This window comes from Nematostella vectensis, chromosome 6 (genome assembly GCF_932526225.1).
Source record: "Nematostella vectensis chromosome 6, jaNemVect1.1, whole genome shotgun sequence".
In the NCBI taxonomy this organism is placed as follows: domain Eukaryota; kingdom Metazoa; phylum Cnidaria; class Anthozoa; order Actiniaria; family Edwardsiidae; genus Nematostella; species Nematostella vectensis.
This window is the reverse complement of record NC_064039.1, coordinates 9,147,936-9,167,780: the sequence shown is the minus strand read 5'-3', so window position 1 is coordinate 9,167,780 and position 19,845 is coordinate 9,147,936. Positions and strand designations below refer to the sequence as shown.

The window sequence follows — 19,845 nt, the reverse complement described above, 5'->3', positions numbered from 1 at the left end:
TACACTCACTCTTTCTGTGTATAGCAGAAAGGGTATTGTGTGTAAGTGATCTCGGATTTTCGCGTCTCTAATGACCTGATAAGGATCACTTTATGGAGACATTTACGTAACGGATAAACACACTTATTACCTTTAATAGTACTCCTCAATCACGTTTCTATCTATATTAAGACTCTTTAATGATTTTCATAACGGATCTTAGATAATCAACGCAAACCGGTTTAGTAATCGTCCCTTTGCATTTTCAGTCACCTTCGTGCAGCGAGTTCTACGTTGAACATGCCAGACTTGGTTGTCCTGCGTAGTGGCTGTTAACGCATAGACACCCAATATCGCGTTGCCGGTGGTCTGGCTTTGTCGTGCGTACTCCGTTTATCGGTATTTAGCTCCTTTTACTCTAGTTCCTATGTCAAGAACCCGGGACAGAAACCTTTATAATAAACTCCTAGGCAGAGCGGTAAGGCCGGGGACTTTAATAACAACACTGTTTGTGTAACCTCGAGTACAGCCTAACATTCATGTCATCGAGCCACAAACAAATCTTCTCTTATCTTATCTTCATCCTAAATTGCCAGCGGTCGCTCAGATGCTTCTGGTAGTGCTAGACGAAATGCGATCATATAATTAACTTTACATGCAAGCCAGAAGACCATCTTGGATAGGGGATCTGATATCTCGCTCATCAGAGGTTCTTGATGACATTACAACTCGACGTCCACGGACGTTATCAACCAATAGGCTTTGCCGACAAGCCTTGTACGCCTACGAACCGGCAACACTTCCCAGAGCAACTGTCACAGGCTAATTACTTACAGCGGCACTGAATCGGAATCTATCTAGCGATCTCACCCCGAAGAACAGCTTTGCACTTCTTATAAGCTTAGACCTTTGGAAATCGCTCGGGCGCAACGTGTAACATTGTCGCATCTGCGCGCCTTAGATCTCGCACATAATGTTACAAGGCGGACCGGGACTAAGTATTCCCGCGTTAGTATCGCACTGCTATGAGGACCAAAGCTGCATGAATAATGCACCGCCACGTTCACAGTATTGTCCTCCACCATCTCAAAACAGCTTCCACTCCGGTCGCACTCTGCAAGACATGATGTATCCTACCGATATGCCGAGTTTTCCGGGTTTTATGACGGACCCACGAGGCAGCCAGCCTCTTCAGTCCTCATGGAACCCACCGCCGTGGCCTCGTCAGAATGTGCCGTTTCTCGCCCATCCTCACCCAGGTAAGCCTGACTCCATCCTGAACGCGGATACTCATTTAGAACTCTTCATTGGGTATCAAACCGAACAAGCTGAGAAATGGGAGTTAATAGTTGTCTCGGTGTATTTATATGTGTTTAAGCTCTTACTGCTGTTTGCTTAGCGTGCGTGGCGTTGTTTGTTTACGCAGTAGTAATAGTTTGCGGTCGTGTGTCTTCGCGCTGGAGGTGTTGGAAAGGATTTGCGCGAACGACCCGCATTGCCCCCTGCCTTTTCGCAGTTTAACGCTGAAATGCGCGAGACAACAGCGCTCTGACGCTTAGCGTTTAGGGTTCCCGTAGCGCACTCTGAAAGCGTTTCGAGCGCATCAAGGATAACATCTAACATAAATCGCAATTTACGGCACTCTGTCGAGATATGATGTTTGAACGGTAAGCTAATGGCGAGCAGACCAATCTAATCAGTGGCAATAAACTCAATTGCTGTTGTATGGAAGGTTGGCGTGATTGATTGCTTCGTGGCTCTATTAGCCCTGCAAGCCTCTAATGTGGGCTACTATAAACATCGCGAAGAAATCATTATCCAGGCTAAACGATTGCAGCGGACAGAAGATCGAGCACGACTTAGCGAGCGCTTATTTTGCGCCGGTACTGATCCCACATAGAACTGTTTACATAGACAAGTCTACTAAAATAACATGAGTGACATATATTTCTTTAAAAAAGCTGTTTGCTTGAATTCCTTTACTAAACTTCGCCCCTTTTGTCTTTTAATGTTTCTCGCTCACACAAAGTTTTGTGTTTGTGTTGGCTGTAAAATGGCTGGAGTGGTTATTGTTTTGTCTCTTTGCGAGGAAGGAAAACAACCAACGCAAAAAGGGGAAATTCAAACCAAAATATATAAGTCTACCGCAAGGACAGTGTTCGTGAACTTTTCTCTCAACGATTAATGGAAAAAACCTTTTAAAGGAAAGTCTAGAATTGAACAGATTTGAGCTATGATTTTGTCATGTTCTTCGTGTCGGGGTTTCATTCAATTTTTTTTTTATAGGAGTGTACTATTTTCAGAGTACTTATAGCTTGTTCTGATTGTTTGTGGTAATTTTGTATCAGATTCTAATATTTATTCTAGCGAAACAATGAGAGAATCTCTTTAAAGGCCAGTGTCTTCTACTATGGTTATGTCAAAGATATCTCAAAACACAAAGACGGATTATAGATTTGCCCTTTGAAAATCTTGAGCGACGGAAAACCGCAAAATTGTCAGGTTTCCTTCAACTCAAAAACATTTAGGACTTTGACAAAGCACCGGAAACCCAACAATATACCTAGTTTAAGGACAATTATTGTCTTTTTGGTTCAAAGGAAGCAATACTAGTTTTTTGTGCATTTTTGGGCGTTGAATATTCTATTGTTGTCTCTTGCGAAAAAGGAGTAGCTGTAGGATCAAGCTAAAAATGCAACAATAGATAGGTTAAAAATCAACAATTATTTTTTTTTATTTCATTAGAAAAATCGACTGCCATTTGCACCCTCTTGACTCGCCATATTAAACTAGATTCCATTATTTTTTTGTCATTTTGTTTCGGCTATACTAACTGTTGAGGTTGTTGCTTTTATCAAACTCGACTTTCCTAAAAAAACATGATTATTTGTGAGAATGAGACAAACGATTTCTCGAACAGCTATTTGAAGACTAAATTGGCTAATTGTACCAACGCGCTCACAATGTTTTTTCATATTGTATAATAGTGTGCGAGACTATCCACTTTAACGTCCATATTAGTCTTCTATTTTATTCGGGACCTAGCAGTATTTGCTGGCTTGAAATAAAACGGTTTTCCTGGGCAGGAAGCGAGAGTAAACCAACTGATGCCAACGGAAGCTATTGATTTGCTATCATAAAAGATACAGACTTCTTCTTCGGTCTGACGTGCGCCATTTTAACTCTAGCGTTTCTTCGGTCTGACGTGCGCCATTCTAACTCTAGCGTTTCTTCGGTCTGGCGTGCGCCATTCTAACTCTAGCGTTTCTTCGGTCTGGCGTGCGCCATGCTAACCCTAGCGTTTCTTCGGTCTGGCGTGCGCCATTCTAACTCTAGCGTTTCTTCGGTCTGGCGTGCGCCATGCTAACCCTAGCGTTTCTTCGTTCTGGCGTTCTGTCCCATATCCTTGAAGGTCTCTGCTACTGGGCCGCGATTTCGTTTTTTCCGGGGAAAAAGCTCCATTTTTCTTACATTATAATCAGACATTAAAAATTGTTTCCTATCACACACGGTTAATACCAATTCCTATATTCCTTATTTCAGGTGACCCCTATCAGTACGGGTACAGCGAAATGAACGATTTCTCGGACGACTCTGGATCCTATGTGCAAAAACGCAAACGAGCTCGGACAGCTTTCTCTGCAGAACAACTAAAAAAGCTTGAAAAACGCTTCCAAGCAAATCACTATATCGTCGGAGAAGAGAGACAAAAGATCGCCAAAGATCTCGATCTCTCGGAAGCGCAAGTAAAAGTCTGGTTTCAAAATCGAAGGACTAAATTCAAAAGGGACCAAGAACTAGAACGACTAGGGCGGAAAAAGAAGAGAAAGGGGGAACACCATATTCGCAAGTGGCAAATAACAACGCGACATTTTGGACCCGAAACTAATGAACTCTTCCCAGATGAGGACGCAGATGACTCACTGGAGAAATCTTTATAATGAGTATCGCCGTCCCATCTTAAGACATGTGCATAAATATGTATAATATAGATAAGAGTTCTACTTAAATAGCTATAATGAAAACATCAGACCGGGAAATTACAAGCAGAAGTTTCCGATCAGGTAACGAAGCGCGCGCGACTAACAGAAAAAAAAAATGAATTATACCTTTAAGATAAAATGGAAAACATATTTAATTGAGATAAGCAGTGGTTAGTGTGCCAGAGTAAGTTATAACTTGGTCTTTGTAGGCGAGACGATTGTTATTTTTTCCGGTATAAAAAGAGTTTTATACAGTAGATTGCAAAGCATATTCAGAACGAGGTTCCTCCCTTTTCAATATTGGTTACGATATAAGCAGTTCCGAGTTCTCTAACGAACCGAACTTTTCGAAATGCTTTTAGTATTGGACTCTCTACGGCCTGGTATCTGGGTGCGTAGGAATAAACCTGTTGTCTAAAAAACACTTTTGTCAAAGCTCGCGTGCTTATTGTACATATCATTTCCAGAAATCACAGGGCTCTGACGTTTCTTCTGTTAGGTTATTAATTTGTCTGATATTGTAAATGATATTTAAACTTAATATATTAAAGTTGTCTTAAAAACGAGGTTTCATTGTTTTTTGGAGAGCATAAAATGCATTAAGTGACTTTCTATGAGATTTAACGCGCAAGAGAGACAAATCTCATTTCGGATAAAAAAAAAACTTTATTATTTTATGTGATAACAGTTATTTACTATTGGGGTGATAGTAGTAAGGTAAAATAAACAGTCTGTTTAGATTTTGTCTCATTCTTCGACTTTTGCGTGTGGTTTGCTTCGAAAATCTTCCACGCACAGAAATAGATGGTATTTTCGTCTGTGCGTATCGCTTACGTTTCACCGGATATTAAAGATAAGAGTTCAGGGAAAGTAGACAAGTCAAACAAGTCTTCACGCGCGCAAGAGATTGTTGTAAAACAGATTAGTTTGTTGTGTTAGTTGTCATGTTTATTAAGATAGAGACTACTTTATTAAACGAAGCATTTAAGAGAGTGGCATATGTTGACTTGCGCGCAATAATGCGCTAGCGTAAACAGAGGTACCAAGGGTTCACCCCCTGACGGGTTTATCAGTTCTCTTATAAGCAAGTATGAACTAGGGGCGATGATATCTCAAGTTCGATCGCATATTTTATTGCCAACCCTCGCTTATTCTGCCCCCTAGACCGCTAAAAACAACTTACATCTATCTTGCAGTTCTCTGTTCCCAATAGCGCAAGTTCAACTCATTTACTAGCCACTCGACAAGGCATTCGGGGCTCGCAATTACCGAACTTTTCACGATCATGTCTATACTTCAATTAACCAAATAAAAAACCCGTTTGTTTTCTCAATGACGGAATTGAAGTTTAAGACTCGTGTGAGAGGTTAGTTGTTACAGCGTAGTTGGCATTCTTATCTGCTCTGTTGAAGTATAGCATTACTCCTTATCTCTCACTCCCGACACGAGCATCCGAGTCTGTTGGAGACAGCCAGGCGCCTTCTCCTTGTCCCCATATGGATTATTTGGCGGGTTGCGCCGATGAGAGAGAAGTTCAGTCTTTGCGCGCGGTGACTTAACCTCCTAACAACTGCTTACACCCTCCGGTTATTTATTTTATCGCAGAACAGCTGAACAAAATCGCGAAAAAACAAGGCGAGGCAAAAAGAATGAAGGCGTGTCTAAGAGGGCAATAGAATTCTCCATGATCCGGGATTAGACTTATTCGTGAGAATAGAGAAATTGAGGCTTTGAATCGGCGTAAAATCGCATATCTTCGTTAACCGTTAGACAAAGAAATCATTTTGCATATTGAATCGTGATTTCCAAACTTCGTGAAACGAGATATATCTGGCCTAAATACCATTCAATCAGTGTGTTGTTTTGCCTAGTAGATATCTCGATCTCGCCATTTTAGAAATTAAATGATACGTGAAATGTGAAAAATTGGTCGGTTATTCTAGATTTCTACCCCCCCTATTCATTTTGTCGACGTACTCCTCCCCCCCCGATGTACCCCTTCGATAGCCTAGCCAATAAAAGTAATTCTATACCCGATATACTTCACCACATTTACTCTTCAATGTAAAACCAAAAATACAGAAAGCTAGTTTGATGCTACATGCAACCTGATTGTAAATTAGTTCTATTAATATTTACCCAGGGAGGCTACTAGAAAAGCTTCAAGGAGCTTCATAGCCTTCCCTTCATTTCATTTTATTTAATGATGTAAAATGTATTGATTAATTAGAAAATGAAATGGAAAATAAACCACCTATCTATTGTCAGGAATCGTGTTGTCTTTCTTTCCTTAGTTTTAGCCTATACTTTACCACATTGTCAGGAATCGTGTTGTCTTTCTTTCCTTAGTTTTAGCCACTATTTATTTAAGATAGTCAGAAAACAGGATCGCCTGTCTTTTCAGCATATTTTAAAGGGTAAGCATGAATAGCGGAAATAAAATTGATTAACCTTCAGGTTAGCTGCTGAAGGGTTATTTGAGAACCGGTCGGCGACGCCCATTTTATTATTTCAGACTAGATTAGTGCGACTTACGAAATTGTGGCTTCTTTGCTCATTAAGAACTAGGAAAACGCGGAAACTAACGGAACCAGACACGCGATACTTATTGTTACCATCTACATTTAAGCTTCATTCGCATTACGGCTATGATATAACGGGACAAGTGGTCCATCCCAGACACGCGGCACTCACTGTTGTCGTATGCATAGGTCGCCCCATGACAGGCAATCCTGAATCCATGAAAAAATGAGACTTGGAATCCGGAATCCATGCTACTGGAATCCGGAATCCACACACTAGGATCCGGAATCCAGAACCCTAGTGGAGAACCTGTCTTCGGGCGACATAGGTCTCTACTCGCATGGTGATTAGCCACGCGGTACTTACTCTTGCCGTGTGCACAGACCTCTACTCGCATGGCGATTGGCCACGCGGTACTTACTGTTGTAGTGTGCACAGACCTCTACTCGCATGGTGATTGGCCACGCGGTACTTACTCTTGTCGTGTGCACAGACCTCTACTCGCATGGCGATTGGCCACGCGGTACTTACTGTTGTAGTGTGCACAGACCTCTACTCGCATGGTGATTGGCCACGCGGTACTTACTGTTGTAGTGTGCACAGACCTCTACTCGCATGGTGATTGGCCACGCGGTACTTACTCTTGTCGTGTGCACAGACCTCTACTCGCATGGTGATTGGCCACGGGGTACTTACTGTTGTAGTGTGCACAGAGCTCTACTCGCACGCAGATCATCCTTGACGAAGAAAAAGCATAAAAGCGCACAAGGCGCGCAGACTCTGTACTCAATAACCAGTTCACACCGGCTAGATCATCCCAGGCACCCAGCACATGCAGAGGTTTTGCGTTTTCATACTCCTCAACACTATGACTAGAATTGTTTTTAATTGCCCAACCCTCCCCACCCTAGTACAAATACCCGCGATCAATCACAAAACGGGCATACTCCAAAGACCAAAACTTTTTTGCCCTCCTTATCACAGACGTTTGTCACTTCAAATAAGAGGTCATACCTCAGCAAATGCCCACTTGGCTTGTGGCAGTTCTGTACGGCTATCGCGATACTGCACGAACGTCCAGGTCCATCTGGAAGCAAGGAGACCTCTCCTATGGCCACCACAGGCATACCATATGGTCCACCATATGGTCCACTTGGCTTGTGACAGTTCTGTACGGTCCGTGATCGCTGTGAGGCCGCAGACAGTCGCTATCGCGATCACTGCACTTCCAGGTCCATCTGGAAGCACGGCGACCTCTCCTATGGCCACCACAGGCATACCATATGGTCCACCATATGGCACACCATACACTAGGACCAGTACTGGGTCTGGACATGTTTTTCAGGTTATTGGAGGCTGTTGTAGAAAAAATGCCCACAATTGTAATAAGAAGTTGCCCGCAAATGTAATAACATGGAATTTATCAATTGAATACAAGTTCTTCATTTATCTTGTCTGGTCCAGATTAGTCTCTGGTGTTTGTGTGGGGTGGAAGGGGAGGAGAATCTTCCGATAGCACTAACAGAAGAAGGAGCTATTAAAGACACTACCACGCATTGAGGGTATTCACCAAAAATATACTTACAATGAATTTGGTCCATTAGGTTCGTCTATATTGCACAAATTTCAGTTTCAGTTTAATCGTTGTTTATCAAGGGTAACATATTTAACCGAATATAAAGCTTTCTAACATATGGCCCTCGGTTAGTAAGCACTGTCACTTGGGGTGCTCACTGCCAGAGGGTTTATTGCGTTTCAGTGGTTCTTTTACGTCCCTTCGGTTCATCAGGTTAGTGTAGTGCAGGTTGAAGAGACGGGACCTCCGGTTTAGTGTCCTTATCCGAGAAGACTGGAAACACGGGATAATAACTTCAACTCACTTGTGACACAAATTCGAATCAAGGCAGGAACCCGGAAAAAAAATATAGTTACAACAGTAGCTCACCATGAGCGAATTTAAGATGAGACTCATTGCTTAGCCAACACATCTGATAAGGGCAATTAATAAGTAACTGAGAATCATTTCTTTACTAGAAATTTTGTTAAGCTGCACCATCGGCTGCACTCAATGTTATGAGCGGGTACAAAACTAGTTTTTTTTTTACCATTGGTATAAGGCAAACATAATTTCCACTTTTAGTCGGCTTTTATTAAAATAGGTGTAGAAAAAGGTATGGATATTCATCTGTGGAAACATGTTAAAGTATTTCAAAAGGATTTTGCATTTTGTGGTAAAAGGTATTAAATTTTGAAGTATTACATTTTGTTGCTACATTTCGCGGGGAAATATCAAGTCTGATGCAGTGATGAAATGGAATGACAATAGGAGAAAAGGGAAGTGACAGTAAGTGCTTCATCACTCACTTAATGACGTCATAATCACGCTGCTGCTAAAATTCTTAAAGCGCGCGTGCGAAGTAACATCTCGAGGTTCATCATGCCTTCGTCACGTGTTCGCTTGAGCTCGGGATCCCGCCAATCAGGTGAGAGATGTTATGCATTCCTTTTGGAGGGAAAATCATGCGAAAAGGGATGGGATTCTTGCAATTTTCTGAGGGAAATGGTCACGCGCGAAACAGATGATAGATTCTTACCACCGTTCTCGATGGGAAACAGTCGTGCGTGAAGATATGATATCAATAGTTTTTCAGGGGAAATAATCGCGCCCGAAATGAATAGGCAAATAGAGCCGATTTGATTATAGGCAAATAGATGCGAGTTTTAACATTCTCCAAGTGAAATTCATGCGCGATGAGATGTGAATCTTACAGTTCTCTTGGAGAAATAGTTGTTCTCAGGGTGAAGGCATTTATGATTCTGGTAATTCTCAACGGAAAACTGCCACGAGTGAGTAAACTCTTCTTCTGTCCCCTATCACAAAATGCTGCTATGTTTACCGGCGCTTTTGCAGCCGAGAATGATAACCTCACAGTAGTGATGATTTGTAATAAGTAGCAGGTGAACGTTGCTTTTTATATAGCCTATCTAAAAAAACTCGGGACCGAGTGCAAAGCATTTATACGCCTCCCTTAACTTGACAGTTCGTAGTAGTTTTAAAACCCAAAGCTTGAATGTCGGTCTTTTATTTTCTTCAGCCCGCACAAGAACCCCGGCTAGACGTCACCTCTTGTTCGCACCCAGACCCTTGCACGGTCAGGCCTTCTATCTTGACGTGCATGGCAAGTCACGTGATAGCCTTGAAGGTGCCATTATCCGCCTTGGAGGGGTAGGTAATCCAAAAAAGAAGAAAAAACTTAGAGTAAACACTTATATTTAGCGAGGTCAAGCACTTTTTTAAATAGCCCTTAAGTCAGCAACAATTTCGTTATTGTTTTGATTCAAAATTAGAAGACAAATTAACTTTAGAGTTTTTGAAATAACTATCTAAAATTTTACACGTTTTATACGTATATTTCTCTAAAATGTGGAATAGTTTTTTCTCGCACTTGGTATTTTGCTAGGATGACAAATGGCGGCTAACATAGTCCCTTCAAATTATGGGACAGTGTTTTGGTCGAGACATGAGCCTGATCCATTTTACCATAGAGCACTGAGAAGTTCCTGGGGAAACATGTGACGGCAGTGATCACAGACAAACCAACTGCCGTGCGTAGAACCTCTCCTCGATTAAAGAACAAACCCGGCATGGTAAGTAACGCGATTCTTAACAAAGGTAATTCTTTGACTATGTCCTTGCGACCAAGTAAATACGGTAAAAGCTCAATCAAGACCTGCATCTCTTTTGAGACCCTCTCTAATAAACCCACTTCTATATATTTTGAAATATCCCCCTCTCTCTGCTATCAAGTCACCACACTCCTTTTCCGTAGGGAGCATAATAGAACATGTTTCCGAGAGTGCGAATGATTCTAGGTTGGTTTAAACCTAAATAGGGACGCAAAGAGACACAAGCGTAATATAACCTAATTTATAGCATCTGAGACTTTTGTAGGAGCCAAAATACCTGTCCGTCCAATACTGAAAAAAAATCTTAAAGTCAGTTTCCTCTCTTTATCACTCCCACACCCTCTCTGAGAAAAAAAAATATATATTCAAATTTTCTAGTCACGTGCACAAGCTATGGTACTGAAGGCCAGGGCAAACCCCGCCACGGGTAGCACTGACGTCATCAACACCGCAAGGGCCTGGGATCTAAAGGTAATATCCGCCGAAGACTTTCTGAAATGGGCAGAGAGTAATACCAGCCGCGCAGGGACTGGCAAGAGGCAAGCGAGTCACAGGGTCCGAAAACTTCGGGGCGCTTTTATCAAAGTTGAGGACCAAAGTCGGTAAGATTTAAATATATAAGGGTAAAGGTTATTCTATATCTTTCTTTCCCCTGTTACTCATTATATACCCTGTTCCTATTCAGCAATTATCGCCCCTTGTTTAAAGAGATGAAGTCGTGGCCACGCCTTAATTTTGACGCGCCCCCTGGGTACGGACCATTCGATGACGTCACAGCACCAAAGACTCGTGCCAAGTCCTCCTCGTCCGAGCCGCGCCAGGCAAGGAAATGTGTCACGCGATCACCAAGGCAACGCGCGGAACAAGCGCGCAAAGCGACAAGATCTACAGGAAAAGCAGGTTTGTGCGGCACATAAGGATTGTGTCGATGAACGCATTAAAGTGTCTCTGATAGCCGCCATTTTGTCATCCTATCAAAGTAAAACGGATGAGAAGTTATCCATTCCCATCGGTTTATTTCAGGAAACTGATGCAATATTTCTTCACTGAACTAAAAAAAAGACGTACAATTTTATTGTAGGTGGTTATTTTTTTTCTTCTCAGAATTTGTTTTTCTTCATTTGGTGAAAACAGATTACAAACGTGTTGCTGACATTTCTTTTTTTTTGAAGCCCTTTAAAAATCGCTCGCCGGAATCCAAAGAAGTTTAAGCAAATCTTGGGTTTTTATCTTCTCCAGGCTACTGTGACGTGTGTGGCGTGACCTATAAGGGCGTGACTCCCAAACGGCTTTTGTTCTCGTGGGATAATCTTGGATTTTTATCTTCTCCAGGCTACTGTGACGTGTGTGGCGTGACCTATAAGGGCGTGACTCCCAAAGGACTTTTGTTCTAATGGGATAATCTTGGTTTTTTATCTTCTCCAGGCTACTGCGAGGTGTGTGACGTGACCTATAAGGGCGTGACCAGGCATCTCGCCAGTAAAAAGCACCGTCAGCAAGCCATGAAATCGGACAAGTACTCACGTGTCGACAAGTTGATCCGGTCCGGACGAACGCTACAGGAGTTTGTACAAAGTGTCCGGGCCAGGCAACACGACAGGCGGACAAGGTAATCCTAGGACAATCCTGGCGCATCATAACCAGGATAATCCATCGCTACAGAATAGAGGGGGCTGTCATAGAACCGTGTACACTGTTATGGAAAAAAAGCTCTTTCCCTCCACTGCCATTTCTTTTCGTGCCTTTTCAACTCCCCCTTCCATCCTCCCTTGCCCAGACCATATTAAAATTAAAATACACTTGAATTATTTTGAGCCTGAAACATCAACTCGTCACACGGGTCAACACGCATCTTAAGATTATAAGATCCCTTTCAGTGATCGGAAAACTAAACTAAAACTATTTTTTCGTACAGATCCCCGTCCAAAACAACATCGCAATCAGTCTCTCAAACTCCTTCCAGCTCATCACGTCTCACCCGCAACCTCGGACATCGACACCTCCCTTCCTCTGAACACACACCTACACGTACCGTAACTCCACTAAAACTCAGGAGACTACAGGGCGGATATTACACAGTGGCAGACAAAAGGCGTAGAAGCGCAGGACGTGACGTCACACCATCCAAACGCCATCACGCGGAGCACGAGTACGACTCGGTTCTACTGTCACCATTGAGGATCATGATTCGTCGGAGCGCTCGGCTTTGCGAGCACACTGGGCATGCGCTTGAGGGATCGGCTTACTTTACTGTACCCGCCGTCGTCGGTCGGACATCCCTCCATGAGGACAAGATTAGAGCCTCAACAGCTCGTGACATTGCGTGACTTTGAGTGCATGACATGGAGTGCGTGACATAGAGGGCATCGCTTCATTTAAGGAAAACCTACTACGTGTCACATGACGGAATACTAGTCACACCAACAGTTTGGTCTAGGAAGAGTGCAAGTGATTCTAACAAAACAAAACAATAAAGTCTGCAAGTGTGAAATCTTGGGCCCCTCTTTCTCAGTCTGACACATTCTTTTCACTACTTTTTTAAATCAGCTTGCGAAGTTCTGGGGCTATTATTCGAAACTGAGTTTGACACGCACTTTCTAGGAATTAGTTTGAGACGTAGTTTCTAGGAAATCAGTTTGACACCTCTTTCTAGGAACTTAGTTTGACACGTAGTTTAGTTCTAGGAACTTAGTTTGACACCACTTTCTAGGAACTCAGTTTGGCATGCACTTTCTAGGAACTCAGTTTGACACTTAGTTTAGTTCCAGGAACTCAGTTTGACACGTAGTTTAGTTCTAGGATCTCTGTTTGACATTACTTTTTAGGAACTTAGTTTGACACGTAGCTTAGTTCTAGGAACTCACTTTGACACCACTTTCTATTAACTCAGTTTAAAACGTAGTTTAGTTCTAGGAACTCACTTTGACACCACTTTCTATTAACTCAGTTTAAAACGTAGTTTAGTTCTAGGAACTCACTTTGAGATGCACTATCTAGGAATCTAGTTTGACACGTAGTTTATTGGAACTCAATTTCACATCGAGTTTCTTGGAACTCCGACAATGATTACAAACCATGCGCTGTTTCTCATTAGTATCATGGGCAGTATCATTTTTTTTTTTTTGTTTCCGGTGTTAAAGGCTAGTCGTATTTATGTTTTTGGCCTCGTACACTCTTTTTTTGTTATAAGAACGTCTAATTTTCTTATTTTCAAAAGATCGTCTAATTTTCTTATTTTTGAAGCATTTTAAATTTTATTGTATATAAGAATATAATACCCAATGAATTATAAGGAAAGGATTACACTAAAGATCGGTAGCAATAATAAGGTTGTTTCTATGAGCACAATTTGATTCTGCATTTTAGAACGCATCAGGATTAAAAGAGAATTTTTTTCTGCTATCTGAGCCTCGGCATGTTCTTAGCATGTTGTTAAAATTTGGCGATATCTCAGCCTTGACGTTCTTATATAATAATAATAATAATACTTAATTTTTATAGCGCCATTTCCTAAGGCTGAATGGCGCTTTACATTTTTTTTAACTAAAAGCTTAATATAATAGAAATATAAACAATGATGATAATTGACAATTTGATTAAAATATTAAAAGTTAAAAATTAATCGTGACAAGTTAAAATAGTTAAGTTAAAAATTAATTAGTCATAACATTGTTTAAATAAGTAGGTTTTTATATTGTTCTTAAAAATGGCCCTTATAAAAAAGGTTCTTATAAAAAAGAGTATATAACATCGGTAAATCAAAGATATTTCCGTGTGTTACATTTTATCATAGTTAATATTAACTATTAACTACGATTTTATTAGATATTATTTCCTTCTAATTCTATTTTTCTGGGCCAAAAAAACATCCCAACTACCAAGTTAGCCTTTTAAATAGATACATTTCGAATAAGGTCCAATAAAAAAAATACTTGTAAAAAATACAAATAATGAAACGGCCTATATTTGCTAGGTGGCTATGTTTTATGACCCCAGACAAAATTACATTCATTGTTATCAGAAAACTTATAATTACCAGAGTGCATCTATCCTGAATAAGCAAATTTTTGAAATTTGAAAATATCAAATTAAACAAATAATAAAATTCAGACTTTCAGTATCATTTTGAGTTGTATTGGACAAAATAAAGATTCTGACAGCACACCAAATACTGCTAAATATTTCAAAATTTCTTTATTCTCAGTGTCCTAAGTGTGCAAGCTACCAATAAAAGCACCAAATTAATAAAAAGCGATTCTGTTCAAACTAAGTTCCTTGCCTATTGATGGAAGCAAATCAACCTCTGCATCCTGGGTAAATTTCTCTCAGAGTGTCAGAAGTACATGGAAAAATATTTCTAAATATATTTTTATACCTTAGATAAAAGATTTTCCAAAACATAAAAAATTTACTTAAGTAACGGCCACAGGCACGTCAGGGTACAGGCCAAAAAGTGAGCCAATTTTTTTTAAGGATCATCAATAATGTTTTTTGTCCTATGATATCTATCACTGCACCCCAACCACCTACATATCCTTACCGAGCAACTCCTGGTTATGTGCCTGGGTCATATAAAGAATACTTCATGAAATTTCAATGCTTAAAAAATTCCTTGCATAACAGTAGTTAGACTAATGAAATGTAATTCAAGGATAAATTAAGAGTGACACCAGGCACAATATGAAATTTGGTCAGGTTTTGTTCACTATGCTAGTCTTTCATAATATCATTAAACTGATTCCTAGATTCAGAATCCTTGATAGCACTAGTGCCAGAAGACTGCCTTGCTACAAACCCTCTCAGCCGACCTGATGCTACACTGGTTTTAAGAAGGTTAACTTTCAGTTGAGTATGGAATTTCTTAGCTTTCTCTGGTGGAAACACCACATTCTTGACCCCAACTCTGAGCATCAGCGGAACACACTCATCGCATGGCATCTTATTGACAAATATAGTAGTAGATTCATCTTTGATGTCAGTGACAAAGCGATGAAGAATGACACTCTGCTCACCATGGATCGAGAAGGGGTATCTCTTGTTCTTGATGTGCACATGCTTACTGGCAGCTCTAGGGAAATCACCATAAAGTGCATCCGAGGTGTAGCAATTCCAGCCAGCTCCTACAATGCTGTTTTCTTTAAGGATAACAGCACCTACCCCTCTTGTGGGGTCATCTGAGTATTTAGACAGAATATGAGCCATTCTGACCATGTGTAGTGCCAGGGATTGCCAGGTTGTACTCTCAGGGTTGGGGCAAAATATACCAGAATTTATTATGCTGTTCAAACTACCTGAATTGTCATATGAAACAAATTCAGTGCAGTCTGGGACATCACAGATTGTGACAATGGCCAACCAATCAAACATTTTCTTGACCTGAATTGAAACTTCACTGCACAAATCTTGAAATTCTGGCCACATGAGAAGACGGCTAGCTTTACTTAACCAGTCATTGTTCCAGTACGTCTTCATAAACTCAAGTGCAGTCTCTTTATAATCAGCTTTGTTATGAGTAAAGGGTGAGGCCTTTAATAGACAGTCTTTCAGAATACAATCGCTTATGTGTGGCACGGCAACTGATGCTGCAATTCCACAGATTTTCTGAATCCTCTCAGCATTACACAAATCATCTTCAACAGGGATTTCTGGCTCAAAGGGCAGGTAAAAAATCCTTTTGATTTTCAATTCAGCCAACAATTTGATACAAAATGTACATGGCTTTCTTGACACATACACAGTTCCCCCTCTAGCCCGGATAGGGTTTCCAATCAAGGCACTTGTCACAGCATGCATATTGTCATGGGAGAAATCCATCCCAACAATCTGATCGTCAGCATCTGTAACCACAACACCAACTTTGTTTACTTTCACTTTCTCTGCAGTTTCTTGGAAACCGGGGGCCACCTCCGATTCTTGGAACTTGTGATTGTTTGAAATAAATTGATTATTTAGAATCTTTTTGGCCTCTGAAACTTCCTTGATTATTCCATTACCCCCGTTCACATTAGGTTGATTTCTTGTTTCCACATTCTGCTCTATAAATCCATCTTCTTTCTGCCTCTTCGTCGGGGGTTCTTCAAACACTTCATCGTTGTCATCACTTTTAACATCCTGTCCTTGCTCAATACCCTGTTCGCTGGTTCCATGAGGACAGCGCTCGGTCCAAAGAGCAAGACAAGCAAAAAGGTCCCGTTTGGAGATCTTTTCCCTGAGTTCCTTGTACGCCGTCCCGCTACCCTGCGCCATTACCGTGCTACTGAATTTCCAAGAAAGTGATACCAAGCACAATATACGTGCGTGAATGATTTCGTCATCTCGCAGTTTGAACCTGCTAACAACGGATTACAGATTACAGTAGCATAAGATACGGAACAGTACTGTACTCACATCGCTATTACGTATTGTAAATCCATAACACCGTGTAAAGATAAAATTTAAAAGGATTTCAGATGATCACAGCCGGAACAGGACAAAACGAACCAAAACAAAACCAAACACAAGTAATCGATTTTTGCCACGAAACAATAGCTATGTAACCACGCCATATAACACAGGGTGCCAATCGAATAACAATAACTCTATCGATCTCTATAGAACTGCGGCTATTTACGGCTACGATGCGAAGAGAGAGTTTTTCTCATCCGACTATAAGAAATCATACCGAACCCTACACAATGCCGTAGTAGCCAAAAAAATGTTTGCAAGGCAGATGATTTTACCATCGAAATTCGAAGAACTGGCTATAATGCACAATATGCAGTTTTTAATAATATTGGCATTATCAATAAAAGATCCTTGGTTTTATATAATAAAGCAACATCTAGAAATTACATGCGTGTATCCAAGATTTGCTAGGGAAAGGGGTGCGTTAGACATATCGTATCTAGCCTGCGTAGTCCCCTCTCCCATAGTCGCCTCTCCTTCCCCTCCCCCTGAGTCCCCTCTCCTTCCCCTCCCCCTGAGTCGCCTCTCCTTCCCCCTCTCCCTGAGTCCCCTCTCCTTCGCCCTCTCCCCGAATCCCCTCTCCTTCTCCCTCTCCCTGAGTCCCATCTCCTTCCCCCTCTTCCTGAGTCCCCTCTCCTTACCCCTCCCCCTGAGTTCCCTCTCCTTACCCTCTTCCTGAGTCCCCTCTTCTTCCCCTCCCTGAGTCCCCTCTCCTTCCCCCCTTCCCCTGAGTCACCTCTCCTTCATCCTCCCCCTGAGTTCCCTTTCCTTTCCCTTTCCCCGAGTCCCCTCTCCTTCCCCCTCTCCCTGAGTCCCCTATCCTTCGCCCTCTTCCTGAGTCCCCTCTCCTTCCCCCTCCATGAGGCCCCTCTCCCTGAGTCCAATCTCCTTCCCCCTCTCCCTGAGTCCCCTCTCCTCCCCCTCTCCCTGAGTCCCATCTCCTTCCCCCTCCATGAGTCCCCTCTCCTCCCCCTCTCCCTGAGTCCCATCTCCTTCCCCCTCTCCTTCCCCTCTCCCTGAGTCCCCTCTTCTTCCCCTCCCTGAGTCCCCTCTCCTTCCCCCTCCCCCTGTGTCACCTCTCCTTCATCCTCCCCCTCAGTTCCCTCTCCTTCCCCCTCTGCCTGAGTCCCCTCTCCTTCGCCCTCTCCCTGAGTCCCCTCTCCTTCCCCCTCTCCCTGAGTCCCCTTTTCTTCCCCTCTCCCCGAGTCGCCTCTCCTTCCCCCTCTCCCCGAGTCGCCTCTCCTTCCCCCTCTCCCCGAGTCGCCTCTCCTTCCCCCTCTCCCTGAGTTCCCTTTCCTTCCCCCTCTCCCTGAGTTCCCTTTCCTTTCCCTCTCCCCGAGTCGCCTCTCCTTCCCCCTCTCCCTGAGCCCCCTCTCCTTCGCCCTCTCCCTGAGTCCCCTCTCCTTCCCCCTCCATGAGTTCCCTCTCCCTGAGTCCCATCTCCTTCCCCCTCCCCCTGAGTCCCCTCTCCTCCCCCTCTCTCTGAGTCCCCTCTTCTTCCCCTCTCCCTGAGTCCCATCTCCTTCCCCCTCCATGAGTCCCCTCTCCTCCCCCTCTCCCTGAGTCCCATCTCCTTTCCCCTCTCCCTGAGTCCCCTCTCCTTCCCCTCTCCCTGAGTCCCCTCTTCTTCCCCTCCCTGAGTCCCCTCTCCTTCCCCCTCCCCCTGAGTCACCTCTCCTTCATCCTCCCCCTCAGTTCCCTTTCCTTTCCCTCTCCCTGAGTCCCCTCTTCTTCCTCTCCCTGAGTCCCCTCTCCTTCCCCCTCCCCCTGAGTCACCTCTCCTTCATCCTCCCCCTCAGTTCCCTTTCCTTTCCCTCTCCCCGAGTCGCCTCTCCTTCGCCCTCTCCCTGAGTCCCCTTTCCTTCCCCTCTCCCCGAGTCGCCTCTCCTTCCCCCTCTCCCCGAGTCCCCTCTCCTTCCCCCTCTCCCTGAGTCCCCTCTCCTTCCCCCTCTCCCTGAGTTCCCTTTCCTTTCCCTCTCCCCGAGTCGCCTCTCCTTCCCCCTCTCCCCGAGTCGCCTCTCCTTCGCCCTCTCCCTGAGTCCCATCTCCTTCCCCTCTCCCTGAGTCCCCTCTCCCTGAGTCCCATCTCCTTCCCCCTCCCCCTGAGTCCCCTCTCCTCCCCCTCTCTCTGAGTCCCCTCTTCTCCCCCTCTCCCTGAGTCCCATCTCCTTCCCCCTCCATGAGTCCCCTCTCCTCCCCCTCTCCCTGAGTCCCATCTCCTTCCCCCTCTCCCTGAGTCCCCTCTCCTTCCCCTCTCCCTGAGTCCCCTCTTCTTCCCCTCCCTGAGTCCCCTCTCCTTCCCCCTCCCCCTGAGTCACCTCTCCTTCATCCTCCCCCTCAGTTCCCTCTCCTTCCCCCTCTCCCTGAGTCCCCTCTCCTTCCTCTTCTCCCTGAGTCCCCTCTCCTTCGCCCTCTCCCTGAGTCCCCTCTCCTTCCCCTCTCCCTAAGCCACTACGCCGGCGATATCGTATCGTATAGAACAAAGTTTAATATTTGACGTGGCTGGGTGCTTTGGCTTTCGGCTTTTTTATAAGAACGTCCAGCCTGAGAATTCACCAAATTTTAAGAACATGCCGAGGGTCAGTAGCAGAATTTTTTTTTTAGTTCTGATGCGTTCTAAAATGCAGAATAAAATTTTGCTCATACAACAACCTTGTTATTGTTATTGATCATTAGTGCAATTCTCTTCTTAATAATTCATTGGGTATTATATTCTTATTTACAATAAAATTAGACGTTCTTATAAAAAAGAGGGTATGTTCGGAAAAACCACCCCACTCGACTGTAAGCTCCGCTCTGAAGAGGGGAAATTGAGTAACACTGCGAGCTAGGACGAGCTATAAGGAAAATGGTCCGCTGGGTAAACGAATCCCCCCCCCCCCCCCCCCCCCCCAACCCAAAATCCTGGAACGGGTCTGTTCAATCTTGATTTATCTTCGGCTACGACAATTTTTTAAATATTTTTATCGGTAGGCCCAATAACGTATTATTTGATATATACGCATAAAAGTTCGATTGTTTTCGTAGTAGTGACTAAACAAACTGTTATTGTTTTGGCGTCGGCATTCGTAGCACTTCGCTAAACAATAACCGGTTACATAAGAATCGAAAGAGCTTTTGCTGAGAATAGCCATATAACACAAGTGTTTATTTTTTACCTGTCCCTGAAAGGAGCGGCCAAGCTGTGTTTATTTACAACGTGAAAGAAACAAAGGCACTTGGTGAATCC

At 43.2% G+C, this 19,845-nt stretch overlaps 4 protein-coding genes across 4 annotated transcripts; 2 read left to right on the top strand and 2 right to left on the bottom strand.

Annotated features, from left to right (window-relative positions):
- Nucleotides 1-256: 256 nt before the first annotated feature.
- Nucleotides 257-4,950, top strand: LOC5508626 (homeobox protein EMX1). Its single transcript, XM_032377358.2, has 2 exons — nt 257-1,238; nt 3,523-4,950. The coding sequence occupies exons 1-2, from the start codon at nt 953-955 to the stop codon at nt 3,918-3,920; spliced, it is 684 nt and encodes a 227-aa protein (XP_032233249.1). The 5' UTR covers nt 257-952; the 3' UTR covers nt 3,921-4,950.
- Nucleotides 4,951-8,863: 3,913 nt separating this feature from the next.
- Nucleotides 8,864-12,663, top strand: LOC5508609 (protein DBF4 homolog B). The gene is made up of 7 exons (XM_032377357.1): nt 8,864-8,968; nt 9,581-9,711; nt 10,032-10,133; nt 10,551-10,774; nt 10,858-11,072; nt 11,598-11,781; nt 12,088-12,663. Exons 1-7 carry the CDS (start codon nt 8,923-8,925, stop codon nt 12,497-12,499), a joined length of 1,314 nt encoding a protein of 437 aa, XP_032233248.1. The 5' UTR covers nt 8,864-8,922; the 3' UTR covers nt 12,500-12,663.
- A 740-nt stretch (nt 12,664-13,403) lies between these two features.
- LOC5508625 (cytidine and dCMP deaminase domain-containing protein 1) lies at nt 13,404-16,696 on the bottom strand. The gene has a single exon (XM_001629123.3). The coding sequence runs from the start codon at nt 16,416-16,418 to the stop codon at nt 14,883-14,885; it is 1,536 nt and encodes a 511-aa protein (XP_001629173.1). The 5' UTR covers nt 16,419-16,696; the 3' UTR covers nt 13,404-14,882.
- Nucleotides 16,697-17,359: 663 nt separating this feature from the next.
- On the bottom strand, nt 17,360-18,151 carry LOC125567919 (spore wall protein 2-like). Its single transcript, XM_048728945.1, has one exon. It carries the CDS (start codon nt 18,149-18,151, stop codon nt 17,360-17,362), a length of 792 nt encoding a protein of 263 aa, XP_048584902.1.
- Nucleotides 18,152-19,845: the final 1,694 nt, after the last annotated feature.